The sequence below is a fragment of the Pediculus humanus genome, genomic scaffold, assembly GCF_000006295.1.
Source record: "Pediculus humanus corporis 1103172108284 genomic scaffold, whole genome shotgun sequence".
NCBI lineage: Eukaryota > Metazoa > Arthropoda > Insecta > Psocodea > Pediculidae > Pediculus > Pediculus humanus.
The window spans coordinates 212,614-240,357 of record NW_002987853.1 but is presented as its reverse complement, the minus strand read 5'-3'; the positions used below and the strand labels follow the sequence as shown (position 1 = coordinate 240,357).

Sequence of the window (27,744 nt, the reverse complement as noted above, 5' to 3'; positions counted from 1 at the left end):
AAGATGCAGGATACACACCATGCAGGTACAAAATTATTTACTTTTTTTTTTTTTTTATTATTGACAACTATTTATTTTTATTCATGCCAAATCTACTCAATCTATTATTATTATCATCATCATCTATAAACCCAGTCAACATCGGTTTACTTCTACTCATTTAAAACCATTATCACTACTACTATCACTATGGTATCAAATGGATTTGGTTCTTCGAGCCGAATGTTCTTTTCCCTGCAATGCATTTTTCAATCACAAATTTTTTTCTGACACACATAAAATAATAACAAACGAGAGGTAAATTAAAAAAAATTTTTTTTTTTGTTTTCAATAGGTGGTAATTATTTAAACAACCTAAAGCTTTCGGGGGAAGAGGGGGCAGAGGGCGAGGGCGAGGGCGTGAGTGGGAGAAGGGGTAATAAAAAATATCGATTCAATGATTATTTTTTTTTTTTTGTTTAAATTGAATGAAAAAACGAACAAATTTTCGTGCAAAGAAAAGAAAAAGAAAAACAATCCTCGGGGGTGAAAGAAAGATAGAAAGAGCTAGAGAGAGAGAGAGAGAGAGAGAGAGAGAGAGAGAGAGAGAGAGAGAGAGAGAGAGAGTAAAAAAAATAAATAAATAAATCAATAATGAGTGAAATTGTATAAATATGTGCATCAAACATGAAAAAGTCGCAGTTTTGGACAGCGGGAAAAACAAATAAAAAAGAGAGATAGAGATATAGATAGAGAAAGAGAGAGAGAGAGAAACAAATACTTAAATTAACCGGAAGGAACAGTGAAATAGAAAAACACGATTCTTAATGTATGTAACGTTGTAACGTGTCTTTTAGTTACTCTGTCTCACTCCATCTCTCTCTCTCTCTCTCGTACAAAATCAAAACCTCAGCAGAACGTTATGAAAATGTTTATCATTTAATATCGAGACAATATGGGGGACTCGGATAAACGCGACTTTTGTCGTCACTCTCCTGTCGGGGGACAAAAAAAAAATCATTTAAAGCAAATAAAACAATTTTTTTTTTTTTTTTTTTTTTCCTATTGCTGGGGGATCAATTAACTAAATATGCAAATCGTTACCGGAACGTGACAAGTGATATTATATACAGTACAAAAGATCAGACGAGAAATTAAATAATAATAATAATAATAAGTAAGTGAGTGAGCGAGTGAGTGAAAAAAAGGTGAAAATAATTATTTATGTATGTAAATCTATATATGTATATCAAGCATTGCCAAGGGCTTTTAATTACACGCACAATCCCCACTTGTATATCTGCAGCTTCTAATTTCCAATTTTAATTTAATTAATTTTGTATGAATGAATGAGTAGGCGCGGTGTCACGTCACGAAAGGTGGTAATATTAAAAGTGTTTAAGAATTTATTAATGAATGATTGACTGACTGACTGACTTCCGGTGGTGATGATTATTTACTTATTTGTCAAAAACCACGTGACGACAAATAAAAAAAAATAAAACCTTAACCTTACCGCCGACATCGATACATCGTTGCGGAATCTACTTCATAGTTCAGGAAAATAAGATAAAATCGTTTAAAAAAAAAAGAGAGAAAAGAAAAGAAAAAAGAAAAAGGAAAATTCTAGACATTCTAGTAGAAACTGCAGACTTTTTTTTTTTTTTTTTTTGATTATCGTATACTAGAAGAAGGATTCAAAGGGAATGAAATCAGTATACTACCTTCGTAGTGCAAAAGCAACATTCGAACTCACTCGGCAATTCAACATCGAGATTCTCGACGAGTTTCTTCGGCCCGGAAAGTTTAGATTTGACATCCTCCTTGAATCATCGTTAGAGAGAAAGCATTTACAAAATAAAAAAAAAAAAAAAAAAAAAAAAAAATAATAATAATGATAATAATAAAAAACAAGAAAAACTACATAAAAGTAATAACAACAAAAACGAAAACGACGAAAACGACGACAAATTAAATAAATAATAATAATATAAATAAAAAAGAAATTAGTTTTTTAGAAAAAGAAAAATGAATGACGTCATAAAAATTAAACAATTATTATTATTATTATTTGAAAAGTGACGTAATATTTTGTCTGCTGAGACATTTCTCCCCGTTCGAACAAAAAAACAACCGAATTTTCTTTTTTTTTTTTCTTTTTTTTTTTTTAATTAAATTTAAATGCAATAAAAAAAATTTGTTGGAAAATGTGAGACCAGTCAAAAGAAAAATCGATTCTTTTTGTAACGGCGTGAATTTAAAAAGTGCTTTAGAGAGAGAGTAAATGTCACAAGTTCATTTAATAAATTAATTACGTGCAAAGAAATTTAAATGACAAAAAGAAAAAGAAAAAAAGTAGAAAGTAGAAAGTAAAAAAAAAAAAAAAATGGCGCTTTTTTTTTTGGTAAATGTTGGTATTTCTGTCGTTTTTTTTTTTTTAAACGAATATTAAATGAAAATTTAAACAATTTTTTGATCAAAAAACAGGGGGCAATGTTTTGTTCTTCTTCTTCTCCTTTTTTTTTTCTTCCCATAAATGTTTAAATTTTAATTAAACTTACCGATGACGAATAGCCCGGAGGTGATCTCGTTAGAGGTTGTTCTTCGTTAGATTCTTGTTCGGCAGCCGCAAAATCTAATAAAAGAGATCTGGTCGGCGGTGGAGTATCCGGCCTGATTAAACCCTGCGGTTGAGTAATGGCTTCCAGTCTTCTGTGTCTCGCAATTCCGAAACCGGTACCGCCATCGGAACTGACTTGATTTCTACCTCCTACCCCACTGCCATCTCCTCCCGCGTTTGATCCATCCATTTGGGATAGTGTTTGCCCTGCGAAACGTCAACACGTTCAATTTTAACAACAAGCAACAAAAATTTATCATCATACAACATAACTTCCGAAAAAGCAACAAAAAAATAATAAGAAGAAAAGCTGCCATTGTGGAAAAATGAAACCTTGTTAATAAAAAACAAAGCCCGACAACACCGATTACAACTTCCGCTCAACAACAAAAAAGAATCCGAAACCTAAAAAAAAAACGAATGAATGGAATGAATCAATCATTTTCCAGCAGTCGACGTTTTCTTCTTTTTACATCCAAACATAATAACGAGTTAAAAAAAAAAAAATAAACATGGACGACGTTAATAATTCAAAATGAAACACACGTGTTCCACCTGAAAATAATTAACGTTAATAATTATTTATTAATGCTCTTTATTATTATTATTATTATTACGGTCATTATTATTTTTTTTTTTTTTTGATAACGAACGTATCAATCAATCAATCAATCATTCATTCATTTTTTTTTCGTTCCCTGCTTCGTTCGATTAACAGTAGTCATTTACTTTCACGCATAAAAAATATTAAATAACAATCACGTGGATGGAAAATGTTGAAAATGTGTTTTTCGTGTGATTTTTCCAACTTTTTCCAATAATAATACTTTTTTTTTGTTTTTATCACACGCACACACACACCCACCACCACCACCACCGCCGCCGCGATCTCCTTCCCACACATTTTCAATCCTGTCTTTTCTTTTTTATCTGTAACTTAAAAAAAAAAAATAAATAAAAATAAATTATTAATTCCACTATGGAAGAGTTATTAACCGTTGTTACGTCACACTAAACAATTAAATTATACGATGTAACGCATCCTTCATTTAAAAAAAAAAAAACATTTTTCTTGTTAACACAATAAAAAAACAAAAAACAAAAAGAAAATCCAATAAAGGTTACAACACTCAATATGAATATGAAACATTTTTTTTGAAAAGGGGAATGAGAGAATTTTTATGTCAAAAAAAAAAAAAAAAAAAAATTAAAACAATATGAACAATCATCATTTCCCCAGCATCAGTTAGTACCCCAACCAAAAAAAAAAAAAAAAAAAAAAATTAAAAAGAAGAAGAAGAAGGAAAAGAAGAAGAAGAAGGAAAAGAAGAAGAAGAAGGGAAAAGAAGAAGAAGAAGCACACAATCGATCATTCATGCAACGGATAAAAAAAATCGAAAAAAAAAAAAAAAATATTGCCAATTCATTCAACTCGTAAGTTCCCCCCCCCCGATTAATTGCCAACGTATGAAAAAAAAAATTAGAATTCCCCCCCCCCACACATTTCCATTTTGTGATATATATCGAGAATAAAAAAAAAAAAAAAAATTTTTTTTTTATGCGTAAAACTTAATTTCACGTTCGAGAACGATAAAAATTATTATTATTATTATTATTCATGATTAAAAATTCAATTAATTTCTTCATTATTATTATTATTACTATTATTATTTTTTTAATATCTGGAACGGAAATGAAAAAAAAAATGAATGATTTTGATGTTTAACTTTCACGAAAAAATTTCTTAAAAATTTTCATCGTAAAAAAAAAAATGAAAAACGTGCGTATTTACACGCATAATATATTTTTAAAAAGAAAGAGAGAGAGAGAGAGAGAGGGGGGGGAGGGGGAAAGAGAGAGAAAATTTATTAACGAGAAAAGTTTTCGGGAACCATCCATGAAAGCTCCGGTGCTAAATAATGATGGTGACTCATTAACGCAAAAGTTTTGTAATTTTTAATAAAATGTTTTCCATTAGATTTTCAACGAAAAAAAAAAAAAAAATCCTTTCCTTTCTACTCTCTCTCCAAATTACTTCCGTTCTGAACCCAAGTGGGGGAGGGGCGGGGGAATAAAATTACGAGTTGATAAGCGACAGTTTGAACGACAGATATATAAAAAAAAAAAATTTTTTTTTTTTTTTGTCGAACAAGGTTCGACAACACGACAACACCACCCTCACGCACACGTAAAAAATTGACGAAGACCTGACTTAGAATTTGGCGAAACTCTGTCGATGTAAGAATCGAGAGATCTCGTGTGACGTTTTTTCTTTATAACTGGAATTTTCGATTTAACCGTCGTACCTGAAAATAATAAAACATAATTTTCTTTTCTTTTTTTTTTTTTTCTTTCTTTTTTTTCTTTTCTTTTCACCCGTTGGGAAAGGAAAAAAATTTTTTTTTTAAAAATAATTATAAACGTTCGTGCCACGTCAAATGTCAATTACGAATTTGTAATTACCTTAAAGTATATAAAAAAAAATATCTTATGGGTGTAACTGCGTAATAAAAAGTTGCACGCCTACTACTACGTGGGAGAAGAAAAAAAAAAAAAAACTTTGATATGACCTAAAAAAATCCCACCCTCTCTCTATTTATTCCCTCCCCCACCCCCGATACGAAACCTTATTAATCTTCTTTAACTAATTCGTTTATTAATAATTTTATTTATTTATTTATTAATAACATTACATTAATTCGAAACGATGTAATAATTTTTTTATTGATTAATAATTAACACACTTAATTATTTAATAATTAATTTTATTTTAATATCTAAAAAAAAAAAGAAAAGAAAAAAAAGATTTATTAAAAAATGACGTCACGTGTGAATTAAAAAAAGAAAATGAAAGGTTTGAGAAAATTCGGTTTAAAAAAAAATTTGAATGCCTTAACCCGGTAAACCTACAGGAAAAACTTTTGTTTTTGGAGTTTCTCCTGTTTTTTTTTTTTTTTTATTTGACGCGGTTTTCCGCGAAAACCTTTTAATCAAAATTTGGTTTAAACCCAATGTTTGAAAAGCTTGTCGAGAAAATTGTTTTGATTAAAGTGTTTTAACGTAAAATGAGGAAATTTTCACTAACCTGTGTCCACGATGACGTCAATGAGATCCATGCTCTTGGCGAAAGCGTCCCTGAGGTTGATGTGGTGAAAAGAAACAATGCTCCCTTCTCTTTTGGCTCTTTCCAATGCTTCCCGCCTTTTCAATGCTTTTTCTCTTCTCATTTGATTTTTGTAAAACTCGGCGAAATTATTAACAATAATTGGAATGGGCAGAGCGATGACCAAAACGCCACAAATGCAACAAACGCTCCCGATAACTTTCCCTAACGCGGTCGTCGGACATATGTCACCGTAGCCGACGGTGGTCATGGTTATCATGGCCCACCAAAACGTTTCCGGTATGCTGCTAAATTTCGTATTGTGTTCTTCTTTTTCCGCGAAATAAGCTAAACTTGAAAATATGAGTACTCCCATCGCGAGAAACAACATCAGCAACCCGAGTTCCTTATACGAGTTCCTAAGTGTGAAACCCAAACTTTGCAACCCCGTCGAGTGACGAGCGAGTTTCAATATACGCAATATCCTCATTATACGAAATATTTGAACGACCCTTCGGACGTCCTGAAACTGATCCGTTCCCGGATGAGTTCCGTTTTTGTTGGCTTCGACAAGGAACGAAACGAAATACGGAAGTATGGCTAAAAGATCAATTATATTAAGTCCGCCTTTGAAGAATTTCCACTTATCCGGCGACGCCGAAAACCTGAGCATGTATTCCATCGTAAACCATGTTATGCAAATCGCTTCGACCATCGCTAGCTGAGGGTTGTCTTGACTAGGACCACCCTCGGGTTCGTTAACTTGCAATGCTGGTATCGTGTTCAGGGTTAACGCTATCGTACTCAGAACAATGAACAAAATCGATATAACGGCGATCACCTGGAAATTTTATATACGTTTCTCAAATTTTTTATCGTTCCGAAAAGGAAAAGTGAATTTTCATTTTTTTCCTTTTTCAATTTTCCTTTGATCAAAATCAAACGAAAAAAAAATTTTTTTTTTTTTTTCTATCATTTATAAGCTATTTACATGACTTTAACTACTTGCTAAAATAAACATAAACATTTTTTGCTCCTACTTCGATTCCATAAGCCGGAAAATAAAAATTTTCTTTTCTCCCCCTCCCTCCTCTCCATCTTTTTTTTTCTTTTTTATTTTAATATTTAAAAATATTATTTTTAGTGAGTCTATAAAAAAAAATTCGAATTGGTCAAGCATGAACCTACGTATTGTATATTTATAAATATACATTTTACTCATATTTACATATTTATATATATATATTTACAGTATGGAGAAAAAAAAAACAATTTTCCTAACGTTTACCACTCGAAATACGTACAAAAAAACCCCCGACTGCGTTTACATAAATTATTTTTTAAAAATAAAAAAAAATTTAAATTTAATTCTTATGTAAAGCCAAATTTCAAATCCCTCCGAGAAGCAGAAAAAAAAAGAAAAAAAAGAAAACTCATTTGTCTTTTCGTAAAAATCCTCTTTTGTTGATCTTGAAGATTGACGAGATTGGATTTTCTAATTACTTAACAGACCTTTTTAAATGATTTGACGTCACGTCAATTTCAATCTTATGCCGTATATTATTTGCCCAATGATATATATAAGTGGTGTAGAAGTGATTACTTACTTACTCTATCATTTCCCCTCTGACGTGGGATAAATAAAATTTTAATTTAGTTTTTAAACTCTTTAAAAAAAAAACGTTTCCACGAGTTTCTCTTTTCGATTTAAATTAAGTTTTTCCCACTCTACCTCAAATTTCCCGTATCTACCCCCTAAACTACACCCTCTCTACTGTTGTGGATAAAGAATTTTCTTGTTTGAGCTACCACAACTCATTTAGGCAAAATATATTTGTTAAATAATAATTTAAAAAAAAAAAAAAAAAACAAAATATTCGCCATTGTTCAGGTTTGAAATTGGCAGCGAAAACGTGGGAAAAGTCACACAATTTCCCTTGAAACGACCACGTTTTCCTATTAAATCTACATGTAACTCTCAAAATGTCAAAAAAAAATTTGTTTTATTGCAAGACAAAGTATTTCATTGATTGTCCTTTTTATTTCTCATCAAAACAAACTATCAACTCTCTTTTGATCATGAGAAACAAACAAACAAACAAAAAACAAAAAAAAAGGCTCCTAATTCGATTTGCGAATGCAAGAAAACGATTTTCTTTAAAAAAATAAATTTTCTTTCCAGGCCAAAAGCATTAAGAAGAAAGCTAAAAAAAAATGTAGTAGTAGAGAAAAGCATGAATAAATAAAAGCCGAGCGAAAAAAAAAATACAACAGCGCGAATTCGACAGTCGATTTCTTCCTAAACCCCCCCAAAAAAAAAAATAGGGAGAATGACGCGAGTAGTTAAGGCACGTTAAAAATTTTCCTTTTAAAAAAAAAATTATTACGGTATACGAAACGAAAACGACGAACGATTTCGAGCGGGCGTTACGACCGGAAACGCGAACGGAAAACTCGTTCGAAAGAGAGAGAGAGAGAGAGATACTCCATATTTTTCTCTCTCTCTCTCTCTCTCTATACATGCAAAAACTCTACACATGTTCGATATGTGCTTTGTTTCCTTCGTATTTTCGTTCGATCGAACCTATGTACACGTAATAAATTTTATCACAAAGATGCTTTTGTGATGAAATGGTCGTCGATTATGCCCATGCCATTTATTTAAGTAGCAAATACACACACGCACACGCACACGCAAACTCACGCACGCACGCAGGCAACAACAGTTGCAGTTTTGCAGTGTAACGCAGCTGTAAAGATACTTTTTTATTTTTTTTTATATATGTACAAAATATGGCTGAAAAAAAAAAAACATGTTGGAATCATATACACTTAAAAACAAATCACGTAAAAATAAACTTTTTTTCTTTTATATAAAAAAAAAAAAATATTGTTTCGATGGCGCACGCACACACCTTTAAACGTTTGACGAAAAAAAAAATGATAATAATAAAAAAACAAAAAATATTTGGGGGGGCACGCATAACAACAACATTGAAAAAAAAAATTTATACATATATAAATCGTTTCTTTTTCGCATCATCACCGCCATTTTCCTTTTTTTTTATAAAATTTTTTCTATTTCCCCTCATTTCCCCCCACATATATTAAATTCATTTCATTTACCAATTTTTCCCCTATTTATTTTTTCAAAATAATAATAATAATGATAAATATCTTTTCGCTCTGTTTTAAATTCGAATAATTTCGCGACTCCGAATAAATTTTTACCCCGCGTAACATAATCGTTTTATTTTGTTTGTCTGATGCCACGACGACCGTAAAAAAAAAAAATATTACTTCAACTAAATTTTATGCAAAAAAAAAAAAAAATAAATAAAAAGACGTGAGCTCGAATAAATTACTCTCACTCTCTCTCTCTCCCTATTTTAAATAAATAAATAAATAATTAATTTTAATAAGTTGCCTGAAATTTGAAAAGAGTAATAAATAATAAATAAATAAATAAATAAATTTAAAAATTTGAAAAACATCCGACACGTAATCATTAAACACGACAATAAACCATATCGTACTAGTATGCATTTATTTATTGTTTCGCAGCTGCGAAAAATAGAGAAAGAAATTTATTTACGATCGGACGACATTTTTTTTTTTTTTTAAATCGAAACGTTTCCGGTAATAATAATAATAATAGTTAATACGAGAGAGTTTTACGTTACAAACTTACGGATTATTACCGTATTATTGTTTTTTTTTTGTTAACCGTCAAAATTTAATTACGGTAATAAAAATTCGAGCATATATTTTATTTTTCCGTGAATTTTCTCGACGTAAATCAACAGAGAAAATTTTTTTCATACGCGAGCCTAAAAAATGACAGAGAATCCGAATTTAAATTATCATTATTATTATTATTTTATTTATTTTTTGAAAACCGCCATTTTTATTTTTTATTTCTATCGCCATTTCTCGTTTCGGTTTATTCCCCTTTAAAAATAAAAATAAAAAAAATTTCATTTTTTAAATACAATCATTTGGGAAAAAAAAAGCGTGAATAAATAAATAACTTTCGCTTTCGATTAAGTAATTACCAATCAAAACCTTTTCCCCCTCCCTCTCTCCCTTCCCCTCCCCCAACGTTCCCTCATCCCCCTACCATCCCCCCGTTTCGTGATTGTCAAAGCGAAATGAAAAAAAAAAAAAAATTTATAATTAAGCATAGTAGAATTATTAATTGGTTCGTTTTGTTCGACGAAAAAAAAGCGAAACGAGAGACGGAACGATCCGACCAATCAGAATCCGAATATTTTACGCTTTTAAATCAATTTATGACGAATCGATAAAAATTCGTGACAATTTCTTTTTTCTTTTCGAAATAAATTAAACCTTTTTAATTTTAAGGTTTCCCTTTTTCCCCTCCCTTTTCCCCTTCCCCCCATCCACGAATAACGATCGACAACTTCATAATAATAATAATAATAATAATAATAAATTTAAATAATCTCCATTTAAATATTTAATCCGATTTAAATTATTACGAAATTTATTTTTTTATTTTATTATTATTATTAATTATTATTATTATTATTATTATTAAGTAAAATTGATTGAAAATTATTATAATTAACTTTTATTAATTTGAATTTGATGATTTAATGCCACAATTTTTCCCCATCCCCCTCCCCCCATTTTTTTTTTCTCAGGTTAAAAATGTCAAAAACATTTGTCATCGGTCGAAACCGGAAGCTCCCGTGCGAAAAAAAATGAGGTAGAGAAGTGTAAGGGGGGGGGGGGTGAAAAGATATGAAAAAGGTTGGAAAATCATTTCATAAAAAAAAAAATCATTATTATTTTTTTTATAAAAAAAAAAAAAAATTGAAGTGAAAAGAGGTTTTGATATTAATAATAATAATAAAACCTGTCAAAATGTTAGACGACCGTTTAAAAAAAAAAATGTCTAAACCTTTTTTAAACGTAATTACAAAAAGGTTTATCATTATTATTATTATTATTATTATTATATTTACGGGGGTGAAAAAAAAAAAAAAATTATTTTCTGTTTTTGTTGTTGTTGTTGTTGTTACTGTCTAGACGGAATTTTTACCACGTTAAATAATGGAGAGAAAAAAAAAACAAAAAAATATTTTTTTTTGGGGAACCCAGAGTGGTGGGGAGCTAAATAAAAAAAAAAATTAATATCAACAAGTCGTCCTTTTTTGACTTTTTAGAATTCGAGTAATTAGAAAAAAACAAAAAAACAAAAATTTTATTACGGCTTTTTATTTTTTTGGGGGGGGAAAAAGAAAACACGAGAGCGAAATAAAACTAATCGACAAACAAACAAACAAACGAACAAACGAAACAAACAAACAAACGAAATAAGTATACGCGGGAAAAAAAAAATTAAAAATAAAATAAATAAATATTCACGTTTTTCATCGTCGAATTTCATTTTCCTTTTTTTTTTTTATTTTCTTTTATTTATCATAATAATAATAATGATGATGATGATAATAATAATAATAATAATAATAAAAAGCGGGAAAAATGAAAATTGATTTTCCCATTGTTGTTGTTGTTGCCTTTTTTTTTTTAATTAAAAAAAAAAAAAAAAAAAAAAAAGGAAAATTTAATATTATTATTTCGCATCGAGCGAGCTTTTAAAAAAAAAAAGAAAATAATAATAATAATAACAAAAAATACGTCATAAATTACCCGAAAACATAAAAAAAAAAAAAAAAATTTCCGCCATCGAACAATAATAATATTAATTAATTCATTATTTAAAATTGTAATAATAATAATAATAATAATAATCGATTTGCTTTTTTTTTCATATTTGATTCCAACATTCGCCGATTTATATGAATGAATGAATAAATAAATAAAAAACAAACACAAAAACTAAAAAAAAAAATTAATAAATAAATAATTAAATAAATAAATAAATAATTCAAAAATTATAAATTCGATTGAGACAGGGCACGCGCATACCCACACACCCACACGCAAACGCACGCACTCATTCGTACGTTCTGTTAATTTATTTGCATATGTTTAGGCATTTTACCTTTTGTCAATTTAATTTAAAAAAAAAAAAAAATGGCGTAAAAAGCATTGCATAAGCATAATGCCATATACAATTTTTTTTTCTCGTCGTTAATAAACCCCCTCCCCGAAAAAAAACTCCTCAAAAAAATAAAAATAAAAAAAAATTAGCACTGCAAACAATTTACAAAAGTGTTATTAATTATTTATATTTTTTTATATTTTTTTTTTACACACAAAAAGTTGCAAAAAGTTTTTATTCAACCGAAAAAAAAAAATTGTTTCCTTTTTTTATTTTTTTCTTTCTTTCTTTTTTTTTATAAATTTCAGGTTTTTTCTCGTTTTCGTAATGAGCTGCTCCCCCTCCACCCCCCACAAAAAAAAGTATAAATAAACTCAAATTTATATTAAAAAAAAATAATAATAAAAAAAAACGTAAATAATTTTTATTTTTCTTTTCTTTCTTTTTTAAAAAACAGGTGATTCGACGGCATTATTAATGTATAATAATAATAATAATAATAATAATAAATAAATAAATAAATAAATAAATAAAGTTTTTTAAATGAATCACGTCTCACGCTACAAAAATAAAATTCGGTGCGATTCGAAGAATTTTAATTTCAATTTATTTTTAATTTTCCCTTTTTTCCTCTTTTTTTAAGCGGGGGAAAAAAAAGAAAAAAATCTGGGGGAAAACGGGAATAAAATTAAAATTAAAAAAAAAAATTTAAAAATTTTCCGCGAAGGATTTGAATAAAAAAAAAAAAATTAAAAAAAAAATTTCTCTCTCCCCTTCTTTTATATGAAAGAAAACATTTGCTCAAAGTTTCAAAATAACAAACTTTATTATTATTATTATTATTATTATTATTATTATTATTATTATTATTATTATTATTATTATTTTTTATATAATAAATATTTCACGACAAGAATATTATTCTTCTACAATGAGTTTAATATTAAAAAAAATTTTTTTTTCTTCTGCTATCATCATTAAATAAATAAAACCCATCGATCGATTATTTAGATTAAGAAAACGAGAAAGCAGGAAAATTATTAACGGAAAAATAGGGAAAATTCGCGTCAATCGAAAAAAGAAAAAAAAAAAAACATAAAAATTTTATTTTTTGCGTTTTTTTTTTTTCACTTTCCTTAAGCTTTTGCCAACATTTTTTTAATTTTTTTATTTTCTGTCGTAATTAAATTAAATTAAATTAAAAAGAAAATGAAAAAGAAAAAATGAAACATGATTCATGTCTCTCATTATCCTCTCATTTAATTGATTTCAACAAAACAATCAAATTCTTTGTTACCTTTTTTTCTTTTTTTTGCATCACGAGTTGATTTAATAACCAATTTAAATTTTTTTTTTAATTATCACGTTACTCGTTATTTTAACAAATAATAATAATAATGATGAAAATTTCTTTTTCGCAATTAAATTAATTTTCCGTAAAGAAAAAAACGTCGTCGTCGTCGTCGGACATCTTTCGTGAAATTTTTAAAATTTTCCAATCTTTTTTTATATATCGATTTCATTTCGATTTCATTTCGATTTATCGAAATCGCAGATTGAAAATAAAATAAAAAGTTTAAATAGTTTTTCCGAAGAATTTCCACGAAATTTCCTCCAAAAAAAAAAAAATTTTGTTTTCTTTTTCGTTTTTTCAGAAAAAGTTTACCAGATTTATTAAGATGCATTTGATCGATGCGAAACGAATCCCTCCCCTGCTCCCCTTTCCCCCCTTTTTTTTCTTTTAAACGATAATTAAAATGTTTAGATTTTCCAACTATTTCTTGTTTTTTTTTTTTTTTTTTTTTTTTTTTGGTTACGAACGAAATTTGTATTCCCCGAAGTAAGAAAAAAAAAAAAAATAGAAAAGAAACCAAAACAACTTTTTGACGCTTTTTTTTTTTTTGAAAATTTTTCATCGGAAAAACTTTACGGATAAAATAATAAATTAATTCTTTCCTTTTCGAATTTTTTTTTTCTTTTTTTCTTTTTAAAAAAGTTTTCGTGAAAAACTTCTTTTCGAATTCTAAAAATTCCGATCCGCTGATAAAAAATAAAAAAAAATAAACAAATGTTATATAATTAATGCGATTTTCTCATTTTATCGTGGATGATTTACGCGATAAACAAACCGGAAGCGTTTGGAAAATATTAAAATAATAACCGGAAATGATTTCGAATTGAATTTTCACACGATCGTCGGTCGAAGAACGCCATTTCCGTTTGCAAATATTAAAAGAAAAAAAAAAAAAAAAATTAAAATGACTCCTCTTCCTTTGAATGAAATTCCCAGGGTGCGAAGATAAAAAAAAAAAAGGAAAAAAATTTCAAAAAAAATAACCGGCAGGGGGGCCAACATACAACAACAAAAAAAAAAAAAAAAAAAAAAGAGAGAGAGAAAGAGAGAATTTTTGACGTTTTTATTAAAATCATTATTTAATAAAAAATATTATTTTGTTGGGTTTTTAGACAAAGAAAATAAATTTTAATATCCCTCCAAAAAAAATAAATTCTAATACCCCCAAAAAATGCAAAACTCGTACTGTAACAAAAAAAAAAAAATCCAAAAATCACTCGATTTACAACAACATTTTATCAGGGGGGAGGAGGAAGAGGAGAAAGAGGAGGGGGAGGTAACGAAAAAAGAGGGAAAAAGTAAAAAAGAAAAGTGTGAAAACCTTTTTTTTTTTTTTTTCTCCAACGTTTTTCGTTGCCCGAGGTTTATTTATTTATTTACTCGAGTCGTAAACACAATTTTTTTGTTTTCTTACATGTATTTACGACAGCAAAGGAAAATTGATTGTTAATACGTCACGTCGAAACTTTTCCCCCCCTCTTTTGTCACACATCTATCGTACCTGATACTACCAAAATAACCATTTTCCATTAAATTTTCATTACTTTTTCCCTCCCTCTTTATTTTTTCCGGTTTTTTAATTAGAAAATTCGACGAAAATCTGAGAAAAATCTCAATGCATTTTACTTCGCGGGGGAAAAAAAACAAATTTCCACAAATGATGGATAAACATTCGAAGAGAATACTTCCATTTCCCTTTCCTCCTCCCTCTCCCTTCCCACTCCCCCCTCTTTAACCGAATTAATAAAGTCAATAACGATCGTTTTACCTAAAAATAAAAAAAAATCGATGCCATTTCATAATGCGCAAAAAAAAAAAAAAAAAAAAATTTATTTCGTCTCAAATCATCGCATGTTGAATTAAAATATTAAATCATGCAAATAAACATAAAAAAAAATAGAAATTAACGAAAACGAGGGAGGAAAAACAAAAAATCGAAGAAAAACCGGAAGGAAATTTTTTTTTTTTTTTCCCTGCAACGCTAACCGTTTTTTTTTCCCTACCGAAAAATTTTTCTTTCCCTTTCGTTCGTTCGTTCTTTCCTTTTTTTGTGTTTGACCTTTGACATTTTAATAAATGCATCGGGTCTGCACAACAAAATAAAATTAAAAAAAAACGTCGACTCCAAAAAAAAAAAAAAAAACTTAAAATAATCATAAATTTTTTAAAATAATATTTTATCCTTTTTTCTTTTTCTAGAAAATTCTTAAAAGCTAATTTATGTTTGGCAAAATAATAATAATAATAAAAAAAAGGGGAGGGGGAAGAAACGTATCCAAAAATGAAAAATTATAATTTTTTAATGGAAAAAAAAAAAATTCGAAATGCGGACTCAATTTTTTTTTTTTTTTTTTTTTATTATCTGAAATTTTTTTCTGCCTCTTTTTCCAAACTTTCTCTGGATGATTTCGCACTATTCCCCCCCACTCTCACTCCCGATATCGATAAAATCGATTTAATGAAAAATTTTTTATAAACTTTTAAAAAACCTGACAATAATTTTAATATTCTTACGCGCCTAACATAAATTTTCTTTTCCGTTTCTAACTTTAATAATTAAAAATTTAAAAAAAAAAAAAAAATCATCGCATCGTCGTCATCAAAAAATATTTCATCGTTAAGAAAATATTTAAACGGCAGCAAAAAAAAACAAAAAAAACATTTTTGGCACTTGCTCTACGCAATGAGAAAAAGAGTGAGAGAGAGAGAAACAACAACAATTTTTAAAAATAAAATTAAATAAATTTTAAATGATTAAAATTAAATTTCAATTTAAATCGATTGGCTGCCCCATTAAAAAAAAAAAAAAATTTCTATTAAATGTTTTTTGGCAAATATCATCGTAAAAATCTTAAGTAAATTTTCTTTTTTTTTTTTTTTTTTTCGCTTTTGCGAACGCGTTCGCGTTCGCGACGTCCGTTAAAATTTACATTTAAAAACAATTTGTCGAAAAATATTATTTTGACAAACAACAACAAAAAAACAAAACAATTATTTTTTTAAAACAAAAAAAAAAAAAAAAAAAAAACAAAATGGCCGCCGAAAACGTTTAAATCGTGCTGAATCGGATTTCATCGATTACAACCCGTGGAAACAATTCGGATAAGAAAATTTTTATTTTCATTTTTTTTTAAATTACCACAACTCACGAAAAATTTTCTTTCGGACGAAACGATAATAATAATAATGAAAAATTTTCCTTTGCGAAAATCGACACGATTCTATTCGTATCGTTGCCGTAAAGGAAAAAAAAAAAAAAAACAATAACCGACATCGTTTTGTTTTTCTTTGACTTTTCTCACTTTGTTTCGTTAATAAATAAATTTTTGACAAACGATCGGATAATTAATGCGATTAATTAGTCAATCAGTCAATCAATCAATCAATCAATCAATCAATCGATCGATCGATTTGTCCAAGACTTGAGTTTTCGAAGGGGAAATACGAGAGAACGAACGAAACCTTTTTGAGAGGTTTTTCCTTTCAAAAATTTTTACCCGTTCGACGACGACGACGACGACGACAGCTTTTTCTTTTTTTTTTCCTACTTCAACTCGTGATTCGAACGCGTGTGTGAGAGAGATAGAGAGAGATAGAAAAACGTTTAAAATTAAAAGGAAAGGAAAAAGGTTTTTTTTCACCCGACCGAATTATTTAAAATAGATTAATGATTAATTTACTGTGACTGTGACATCGCGTTTGAAAGAAGCCAAACACAAATTAAAGAAACATTTAAATTCGTAAAAGCTTTTCCTCCATTTTTCCTTTTTTTTTTTTTTCGCTTTACTTCGACCTAAAAAAATTTTTAAAAACTCGCGGATCGTGTGTGTGCCCGTGTGTGTGTGTGTGTGAAAACTTAAAACTGCCCCCCCCCGCACGACTTTAAAATTTTTTAAAAATTTAATTAAAAAAAAAAAAATTAAATTAAAACGTTTTCTCATCCCTTTCCCTTTCCCTTCTCCGTTCCCGTTTTTTGACATCTTATGACACGTATTATTATTATTCTTTTACGGATGGTCCGACCCAAAAAGGAAAAAGAAAAAATTTCATAAACGTGTCAAAATAATAATAATAATAATTAACTTTTTCCTTCGCGCCCACCATTTTCTTTTTTTCTTATTTTCTTAAACGAAATAAAATTGCCGTAGAAAAATATTTTTTTTCTTTTTTCTTTTTGGTCAGAGAAAAAATATTGGAAAAGGACAAGATTTAGAATTCCTGTGGGAAAACTCGACTCTATTAAAAAAAAAGGAAGAAAAGAAAGAAAAGAAAAACCTATCTATTTATCTTCCCCCCCTCCTTTTTTTTTTTCTTTTTTTGGGTTTAATCTTAAACCTTCGCGTAAGCTTCCCCGATAAATTTTCATTTATTTTATAACAATTTTATCATTTCAATTTATTTATTCTTAAATTAAAAAAAAAAAAAAAAAAAAAAAAAAAAATTAAAACTTGAACTCAATCATAATGAATGAAATTAAAAAATTTTTTTTAATCCTTTTTTTCCTTTTTTTTCCTTTTCCTTCCCCCTCCCAAAAGTTACAAAAAATCCTTGAAAAATTATTGGAAACTCAACAGCAATACGCGAAAAGAATTTAACGTCGCTTTTTTGATTCCAAAAGTGTTTTTTTTTTTTTTTTTTTTCTAACGTTTTTAATTCCTTTTCGAAATTTAATAATTTTCAAACTGAAATATTTACAAACAATTCTTTTCGCAGAAAAGGAAATCAGAAAAAAAAAGGTTTGCAATTTATTTATAGCGAAATGAAACACTCAAACCTTTTTTTTCGATTCGAAACAACAATTTCGGAACGAGAAAAAACCAAAAAAATTTTTTTTTTCAACAACGCGAAGACCCTTTTTGCAACTTTTATATATATGAAAACTAATGAAAAGGCCTAATTCTTTGATAATAATAATAATAATTATTATTATTACCATCATTCGCATCATTCACATCATCATCATCATCGTCGGGTACATGATAATAAATTTTTTTAAAAAACTTTACCCTTGCGGCGATCGAAGTTGTCGGTTTTTCTAACAAGTCCCACAGCCATTTTTGGTATTGCGCACATTTTCCATCTCCGAATTCTTCTTCTTCCCTCTGCCGAAGAGATTCCGCTTCTTTTCTCATTTCCTCGTGAACGTGTTCTTTCCTTTGATGGTACTTATGCTGACAACACGATTCCAAATACAATTCGTCGACTCCCCAATATTCGAGATCGTCGCTAAATGCTAACACGCACATTTCGTCCACCAAATGAAGTTTTCCCGTTCTGTAAAAATTAAGTATTGAGCTGAAGGATTTCGGGTGCCTATCGAAAAAGTATTCGTTATCTACAAGGGAATAATCGTCGCACAGTTCCGTTATAGCTTCGTGCGTGTTGCAATCGCGAAGTCGCCCCAACCGCGTGTGGGGCAAACGTTCGAGCGTTCGCCAAAGAACTTCGTGTTTGACTCCGCCGACGTTGATGTTCACGCGACGATTTAAAGCTTTCGAACGCATTATCATGAAAGGCTCCGGCGGAAGCGAAGTCATACTTCTCGAATGGGGTCTCTGCTGTAATTGTAAAGGCAAATTTGGGGGCAAAGGGGGAGAAGCCTTGGGAAAGCGAACTTCCCTCGTGGGGGCTTCCGCCTGTTCTCCTTCCAACTCCCATCGGACTCCGACCCCTTCCCCCTCTCTGTCCCCGACCATGTGATTTAAAACGCTTGTTTTTTCCCCGTAAGCCCTGGGAGCCAGAGAGAGAGAGAGAGAAAGAGAGACTTTATTCAAGGATTATTTCTCCCCGCGCTTTTCAAATCGTTTGCCATCATCCTCCCCTCCTTTCATTTTTTTTCACAATCATTTTCTTCTTTACCTGCAAAAAACGAAAATAAAATTTAATTAGGTCAAACGAATGCGAACAAACAAAAAAAAAAAAGTCACACGAATTTTAAACAATATGGATGGCGTCAAAATTATTTTAACGAAAAATAATAATGATAATAAACGCGAGAGAAATGGCAGACATTTTTGTAAAACACACACACACAAACTCGCGTTAAAAAAAAAAAATAAAAATAAATAAATAAATAAAAAAATAAAATAAAAAGGACAGAATTAAAGTTTTAAGCTCGAGCTCTTAGAGTTTATACAAGTTTCAACTTTGACCTTATCCTGGTTGTTATTGATCGAGTTTTCCGCCCACTTTTCTAAATTTTTACTCTACTATCTTACTATTATCAACTTTAGCTTTATTTTAGATATTATTATTTTTTTTTTTTTTCTAAATATAACCAATGATTTAAAATGTTTCGCTCCCTCCCGATTTATGTGACATTTAACTTACAAAAAAAAGAAAAAGGGAAAAAAGAAAAACAAAACAAAAAAAAAAAAAGAAACAAAGAAAGAAAGAAAATGAATAAAAAAAAAAAATTTTTGAATTTTTTAATTTTCTCCTCGTACAAAAGAAATTTTCCATTCTCTCGTGCTGCTGCTTTAACATTAGGAAAATGCAAATTTTCTTCGCATACGTGAAAAAGAAAAATCACGACAGGAAATGAAAACTATTAATATTTTCTTTTCTTTAAATATATAAATATGAATTGCAGAAGAGAATTTTAATTACTTTTATTTCATTTTTTTTTTAAATGTTATTAAAAATTATTTATTATTATTATTATTATTATTAAGAAATTTCACAATGGAAAATAGATGAACAAAAAAAAAAAATTTTCTACCTACACCTTTTACTAGACAGACCACCACCATAACAAAAAAAAAACTTTTTCCGTTTGTAATAAATAAATTTTGAAAAAAAAAAAAAAAACGGAAAATTTTTACACTTTTCAATTTTTTTTTTAAATAAAAACAAATTACTTCCGGTTTTTTTTTCTTTTCCCCCCAAAATAATTAAAATTAAAAATTAAATCGAGAACACGAAGAGATTCCCTCAAATTTTTTCACAGGGGTTCCAGAAAAAAAAAGGCGCAAAAGTTGATAATTTTTTTAAAATAATGATGATGATAATGATAATAATAATAATAATAGTTAAAACCAAACCGTTTTGCTGCTCTCTTAAAATAAAAATGCGACGATAGCAATAGTCATAATAATTAATATTGTAATCGTAATAAAAAAATTAAGAAAAGTTTTAATATAAATTTTCCTCAAAAAAAAATTTCGACTCGAGAAAAGTCGAACGAATATCGAATCAAATCGTATCGAATCGAATGATTAATATATTTTTCTGCGAGTGCAAACAAACAAAAAAAAACAAAAAAAAAAAAAAAAGGTTCACGTTTAAAATTTTATACTGCAAAAGAAACAACGTACAAAATCGTCATGATTTTGAAACAAAGAAATGTTTTCTTTCATTTTTTTCTTTTCTTTTATTTTTTTTTTACGAAACAATTCAAGTAATAATAATAATAATAATAATAATAATAATAATAATAATAATAATAATAATAATAATAATAATAATAATAACAATAATAAAATAAATGGAAACCGACGTACCTCGTACGTGGATTTTCTTTATTTTTTTATTATTTTTTTTTTTTAATAGTGGAAAATGTAAATTTTTTTTTTTTTAACGTTTTCCTCTCTCGTCTTGCGTACGTACAGACATATACATATGTGCGTGCGGGTGCGTGTGCGTGTGCGTTAATTTAAAAAAAAAATTTTTTCTATTCGGGGGAAAAAAAAACCAAAAAAAATGAAAATGGAAAAATGGCGAGAGAGGACTCCCTTTAAAAAAAAGAAAAACCCAACATCGAACTAACCGAAGCCACGCCAACTGACTTTATATATTTTACCGGGGAGAAATGTATGAGCGAGAGGATCCGAAAATGCAACAGGAAAACCGAACCGCTTCTCCGCCTTTACCGCCGCCTACAAAAATAATTTTTTTTTTTTTCTTTGTTCCTTTTTTGGATCCTTTGGCCGACGCCTTTTTTTTTTTCTCTCTCCCCGAGTTATCATTCCTTTTTTTTTGGGTTGCCTAAAGGAAAGGGTCGAAAAAGGTATACGCGTGAGTTATTTTCCAAACATAATTTGTGGGCTTAGAATAAAATATAAAAAAAAAAAAATTGTATCCGCCGTTAAATTTTTCCCGCATTTTTATTTTTATTTTTTTACTCCCAGAATTCTAATTAAAATTTTCTTTTATTTTTTTTTTTTATTTTTCCAATAAAAATTTTGACGTTGGAAAAAATTAAAATTTTGATAAATTGTTGTTGCTCTTTTTTTTTCCTTTCCTTTCCTTTTCTTTTTCATTTTCGAAAATTTTCCAAATCAAAAATTTTATCCAGTTTTGCAATTTTTCGTTTTGTTTTTACACTGACAAAGAGAAAACGTTTCCAGTTTTTACCTGAGTTTTCCCTCATACGTCATCCTTTTTTTTCTCTTTTTTTACCAAGAAATTTGTCATTAATAAATAATGAAAACAAAAAAAAAACAAAAAAAAACGGGAAAACTCTAAAAAAATTTTCCAACCTTCATTTCATTTTTCATTCCAGGAATAAAAAATTTGAAATTTAAAAAATTTGACCAAGTGCCAAGCACACAAATATTTACCCTATTCCTCCTCCCTCCCTCCTCTTATCATCACGATGAACTTTACTTTTCTTATCACCATTATAATTTTAAATTAATAATAATGATGATGATAAAAAATATAACAAGAATGAAAATTTTTTTACTTTTTATTATAGAATTCATTGAAAAATATTATTTGAGATTTGACCGACTGGAAATGATCATTTTTCATTTTCTCCCACAAATAAGACAAACACAAACACAATCAACAGGTAAATTTTTTCTTCTTTTTTTTTTTTTCTGTTTCATTACATCTTCTATTTTTTTTTGAAACATTAAACCGTCGGATAAATTCTATCACTCCACCACTCCATCCTCATTAACCCATCCCGATTTTTTTCCAGGAAAAATTTCTTCATCGAACGAGACGCTTGACCTTATTCATTATTTTAATTATCAATTTCAACTCTAGAACTCGTATGTTCGATGATAAACAAACGACGGTTTTGTTGTTCGTTGTTTGTTGCGTTGTATTCGAACGCCGTCGATCATGTTCTACAACAAGCGATGGTGGTGTAATGGTGAGCATAGTTGCCTTCCAAGCAGTTGATCCGGGTTCGATTCCCGGCCATCGCACCAAATAATTTTTTTTGCACTTTTCTCAACTTTCGCAACTTACGACTAATATATGTATATACATAAATTTTTAAAAATTGTTTTTGGCTCCTTTGAAAAACAACAACAACAATCGATTGTGAATGTTTTTGTTTACAACAACTCGACCGAACATTATTCCTATAATCATTTTTCAATTAAATTTATGGTCGGTCGTAGAGTCACGTTTATGTAAATAAATCAATACGAAATCATCGATTTCATTCATTACGAGAAAAAAAAATATTTACATTAAAAAAAAAAAACGTTTTCCACAGCGTTTTCGTTCAGTTTTCTCTCCTCTATTCGACTTATGACAATATAAAAAAAAAACAAAAAACCATCCATTTTCAATTTTTTTTTGTTTTTATTTTTGAATGTTTATTATTGTTAAAATAATAACTTAAAAAATTGTTTGAAAACTTTAAATTAGCAAATTTTTTTTCTTTTTTTAACCATTGGTAAATTTATTTTTTTAAAATTAAATTTAAAATTTAGACTAAAAATAAAAATTAATAATAAATTTTTCTTCTGTTTTTTTTTTTTTTGCACGGCCGCCGACGAAACCGAACGTAAAAATTACCAACGTAAACACTGGTGGGCCTTTTAATGTAACAAAAAAAAAAAAAAAAATATATCGTAATGAAAAAGACGTAGACGTGGCAGCAGCACCACCAGCAGCATAAGGTATAATAGAACACGAAACACATTTTAATAAAATTTAATTTCATCCATAACCCATTATAAAAAAAAAAAAACCACGCAATAAACAAACGAACGAACGAACGTGAAAAAAACCTTTTATTAAGTCAATAATTTTATATAAATTTTTTTTTTTTTTTTTAAATTGTATCGAAAATATTTATAAATAAAAGGTTCAAAGGTCACGCTCGATAATTTTTTTTTTTTTAAAAAAAGAAAAATTCGGTAGTTTGAAAGAACAAAACGTTGATGACAATTTTTTTGATGGCTGATGTAAAAAAACATAAATTAAACTTTTTTCTGACATTTCGACAAAGGCAACAAGTTATGCGGAAACGTACGTAGCTGTAAAAAAAAATTTACAGCTTTCATAAAACGAAAACCGAAAATGAACCAGCCCCCTTTAATAAAAAAAAAAAACGATAAAAAGTAAAACTATAAAAAAAAAAAAAAAAAAAAAAAAAAACAACACAAACACACACACAAAGTTTTCCCGAAACAAATGAACCTGAAAAACAATAACAAAGAAAAACCTTTTAAATCACAGCAGGAATTCAAAATCATTCGTTTCTTTTCCATAAAAGTTTTTCCTTTTTTTTCCTTTTTTTTTTTTTTTTTTTTTAAATCTTCATTTTAAAATTTTAATTATTCATTACTTTTCTTTCTTTCTTTCTTCTTTCCCCCTCACTTATCTCTTCGCTAACATTTCCATCTTTTTTCGTCCGATATATTATTACGTGGCAGCAGCAGCAGTAGCAGCAGAGTAGTAATCAAATTCGAAGCGTTTTTTTTTCCCCCATCGTGCCTATTTAACCTTTCCTTCCTTTACGACACAGAGAGATCGGAAGAAAGACAGAAAACAAAGGGGATAGAATGGAAAACTCGGGGAAAATCTTTAATTTTTTAATGGAAAAATCCATTCGGTTGATTAAATTTAATCCCGGTGATGCGATGGTATCGAAAACAACGAAAATTTTTATGATAAGAAAAAGAAAATATAGAAAAAAAAAGGGAAAACTCGGAGTTGAAATTGGGAGGGGGGGAGGGAAAAAAAAAATTTTTTTTTGTATTTTTTTGGAAATTCTCCCGTGTGCTCGCGGTCGAAAAACATCGAAGAGAACCGAAGGAAGTTCGATCGCATCAAGAAAACGCTCACACAACACAAAACTTGATCATCCGCGTTTTCAACGTTTCGGTTTACGAAATACAAAAAAAAAAAAAAAAAAAAACTGAAAAATATAAAAATTTTCCGCGTGAAATTTTCATTTTTTTAAAAAAATTAAAAATAATTTTTTTCCCCCCCTTTTTTTTCTCACCACCCTTCGAATTTTCCTTTCCCTCGAAATTTTCCACGAATAAAACAGACGTTGGAAATTCCGCACCGGAAAAAAAAAGGAAAATACATTGAAAATCGATTTAACTTTCATTTTTTTTCTTTTTGTCTGCTAAAACGACGAAACGCATTCCTTTAAAATTTTCTCTTCCCAATCTATCCCAAAAAATATTTTTTACTTTTTCGTTCGGGATTTTTCTTTTACAGCAATTTAAAAAAATTTTTTTTACACCCAAAACAAAAAAAAAAAAATTTTATTTTGCCACTTCTCAAAACGAATCATTTTCAAGTTGGAAAAATAAAAAAAAAAAAAAAGAGAAAAAAAAAAGAAAAAGAAGGAGAAAAAACTGATTCGATAAACACTTGAAAAAAAAACAAAAAAAAATGATTCTTGTTTTCCCCCTTTCCTCCTAAAAAAAAAACATTGTCTAAAAAAAATCAAAACATTCCTGGGAAAAGCTGGAAAAACATCCTTTAGGCAATGACTACGCAAAAAATTGACACAACAACCAACTTTCAACAACGTGGTAAAATCATCGGGAAAACTATTTAAATTTTTCAAAATGCAAAAAACCCCCCCCCGTAATTTTTTTCCCGGGAAAAAACCCCCCAACCCGAAAAAGGGGTGGGGGGAAGAGAAGGTAAAAAAAAAAAAAAGAAAATTAATGAACCGATTTAAGCGATCATTAATGATTTACAGTAACAAACAGTCAGTTAGTCGGGAAACTCAATATTAAATTTACAAGAAAATAACAAACGAAAAAAAAAAAAAAAGCAGAAGGTTATTAACAGAAGCGATTAAATAAATCATAGAATATTTAAACTCGTTTAATTTATTAAACAAAGAGAAAAGGGAGGGGGGAGGAAAACACTTTTAAAAAAAATTTTCCCATTCGAACGATTACAAAAAGAAAATCTGACATTAGAAAATGTTAAACCGTACCAAAAAAAAAAACCGACGATTACGACGACATTTTTAAAATAGCAAAAGTTAATAAATACGTTCGGTTTGGATTGGGGGGGTAAACACGATTCGACGTAGGTGAATATTCATGGTTATGATGAAATAAAACACGGGGAGGTGGGGGGGACCAATAATAAAGCCAAAATAAATATAATTAAAATCGACGATTTCAATGTATCGATCGTGTGTGTGTGTGTTGTCATCGATTTAATTTTTTTTCTTTTTTTTTTTCAATGCCAATTTTTTTTTTTTTTTGAATATTTGTTTGTTTGTTTGCTTGTTTAAAAATCGTCGCGAACGTAATTCTTTTTTTTATTTTGTTACTATTATTATCGATTAATCGAAAACGTGTTAATTTATTTCCGGTTTAAAACTAAAAAAAAAAGGAAATAAAGTCGATAAGTTTACAAAAGTTTGACACGTTGTTTTTAGACGCACAGATACACGCACACACGCACACCCATACAAAAAAGCAAAAAAAAAACAATCGTTTAACACACAACGTGTTATTGTTGTTTGTTTTGAAAACATAAAATTTTTTTTTTATAAATTGTTGTTTGTTTCTTTTTATTCTTTTTTTTTTCAATCCCAGAATAAGTTTTTGTTTTTTTTTTTTTTGTTTTCTTTTACAAAAAATAATTTAAAAGACATTAAACTTGATTAAACGAATCATCGCTTCACCGTGGGACATATATTAAGTGAGATTAACTGAAAGTTGCTCCTTTTTTTTCTCCCTCCTCCCCTTTTCCTTACCACCTACGGCCCGAATGAAAAAAAAAGAAGGATGGAAATAAAAGAGAGAGAGAGAGAGAGAGAGAGAGAAAAGAAAATGTATGATGATGTCAAAAGGAGAAAAATTAAAAGTAAATTTCGATGTCGGTGAAATATTCGCTAAAATATTCACGTAACAAAAGGAAAATGTAATGTATGCGTACCGTGCATTAAAAAGAAGAGAGAGAGAGAGAGAGAAAGAGAGAGAGAGAAAAAGAGAGAGAGAGAGAGAAAAAGAGAGAGAGAGAAAAAGAGAGAGATGAAAAAAAAGGGTAAGAAAAAAAAAATTTTTTTCTCTTTACGCGAAAATAACAATGAAAAAAATATTTTCAATAAACTCTTGAAAAGTAATTTAATATTAAAAAAAACTTTTCTTTTTTTTTTTTTTTTTAAAATAAAAATGGCGGAAATAATCGAATATTGAATATAATCAGTGCAAAACTTTTAAATACCATAACTTATTATTATTATTACTATCTTTTCTCGAAGGTGCAATAAAAAAAAAAAAAATTTTTTTTTTTTTTTTTCGGGGTAAGTCAATTTAAAGTTTAAAATTATTCTTATCATCATCATCATCATAATAATAATAAATTTTCACCGTTTTAAATATTTTCGTATTGTAAACATCCAAGTGGAAAACTGCGCTATTAAATTTTCTTTCCTAACAAGCTTGTCGTAGCAAATGAGAGAGAAAAAAAAAAAAAAACATGTCGAAATCAATCACGCGTAAATCATTTAAAGTTAAATCCATTAAAAATTTTTTTTCTTTTTTTTTTTTTACATTTAACGCCTTAAAAATGTTTTATTGCATCGCGCCGATAACGACTCCACGTATTTTTTTAAACTCAAAATAAGGGACAAAAAAAGCCTTTCCAAACCTTTTCCTCCTAATTTTCTCGTTCCCTCGACTCGAATTATTGGGGGTCAACATTAATATCGAGATTGCATCCACTCGAATCCCAAGAATCCCTTTCATAACAAGGATGACAATTTCATCTTTAAATTTTCTCAACGACCAAATCGATACTTCTTTCATTTTGAAATGAAACACGAACACGAACGAAAAAAAATCCCCCCTTTTTTTTGTGGATATTAATGCGAAAAACCTCATCCCCCTCCCCCCAAAACTCTCCGGGTATTTTTCCGACAGCGTACGAAGTATTATTATTATATATATACCGTAAGCTTTGTGTCGAAAGGTTACATTTAAACGACGTCATCATCTTTTAAATAACGACCTCCTTATTCTTTCTCATTCGCTTATTTTTCACATCGATATCCCATCACACGCAATATTACTTTCATACGGTCATCATCATCATCATCATCATCACCTATCTGTGTAGTTTTTCTGTCGACCCTAAAATTTCCCATCATCATTATCCCTTATTCTTTTTCAAAGGAAGTAGTGTAAAAAAAAAACCGATAGATTTTCATTCGGCGGATGAAAACGATTTCCTTTTCAAAAAAAAAAAAATAAACAAACGGTCTTCCGTTATACATTTTATTTTTTAATCACATTATTATTATTATTATTATTATTATTATTATTATTATTATTATTATTATTATTATTATTATTATTATTATTATTATTATTATTATTCACCATTAAACACGACAAGGCTATTTGTCGGGGTTTTTTAAGTATTTGTCCGAGGTTTCTACCCGATTCCTTAGGGACAAATACTCGAATTTCGGTGGTGCC

At 28.8% G+C, this 27,744-nt stretch overlaps 2 protein-coding genes and 1 non-coding gene across 3 annotated transcripts; 1 reads left to right on the top strand and 2 right to left on the bottom strand.

The window, feature by feature from the left end:
- Nucleotides 1-1,691: 1,691 nt before the first annotated feature.
- On the bottom strand, nt 1,692-2,789 carry Phum_PHUM520890 (uncharacterized protein; the record flags this gene model as incomplete). The annotated part of the gene is made up of 2 exons (XM_002431256.1): nt 1,692-1,802; nt 2,541-2,789. The coding sequence occupies 2 exons, from the start codon at nt 2,787-2,789 to the stop codon at nt 1,692-1,694; spliced, it is 360 nt and encodes a 119-aa protein (XP_002431301.1).
- A 2,890-nt stretch (nt 2,790-5,679) lies between these two features.
- Phum_PHUM520880 (voltage-gated channel, putative) lies at nt 5,680-18,786 on the bottom strand (the record flags this gene model as incomplete). Its single annotated transcript, XM_002431255.1, has 2 exons — nt 5,680-6,543; nt 18,097-18,786. 2 exons carry the CDS (start codon nt 18,784-18,786, stop codon nt 5,680-5,682), a joined length of 1,554 nt encoding a protein of 517 aa, XP_002431300.1.
- Nucleotides 18,787-22,176: 3,390 nt separating this feature from the next.
- On the top strand, nt 22,177-22,248 carry Phum_PHUM520870. The gene has a single exon. It is a non-coding gene; the product is annotated as a tRNA-Gly (tRNA).
- The last annotated feature ends 5,496 nt before the right edge of the window (nt 22,249-27,744 follow it).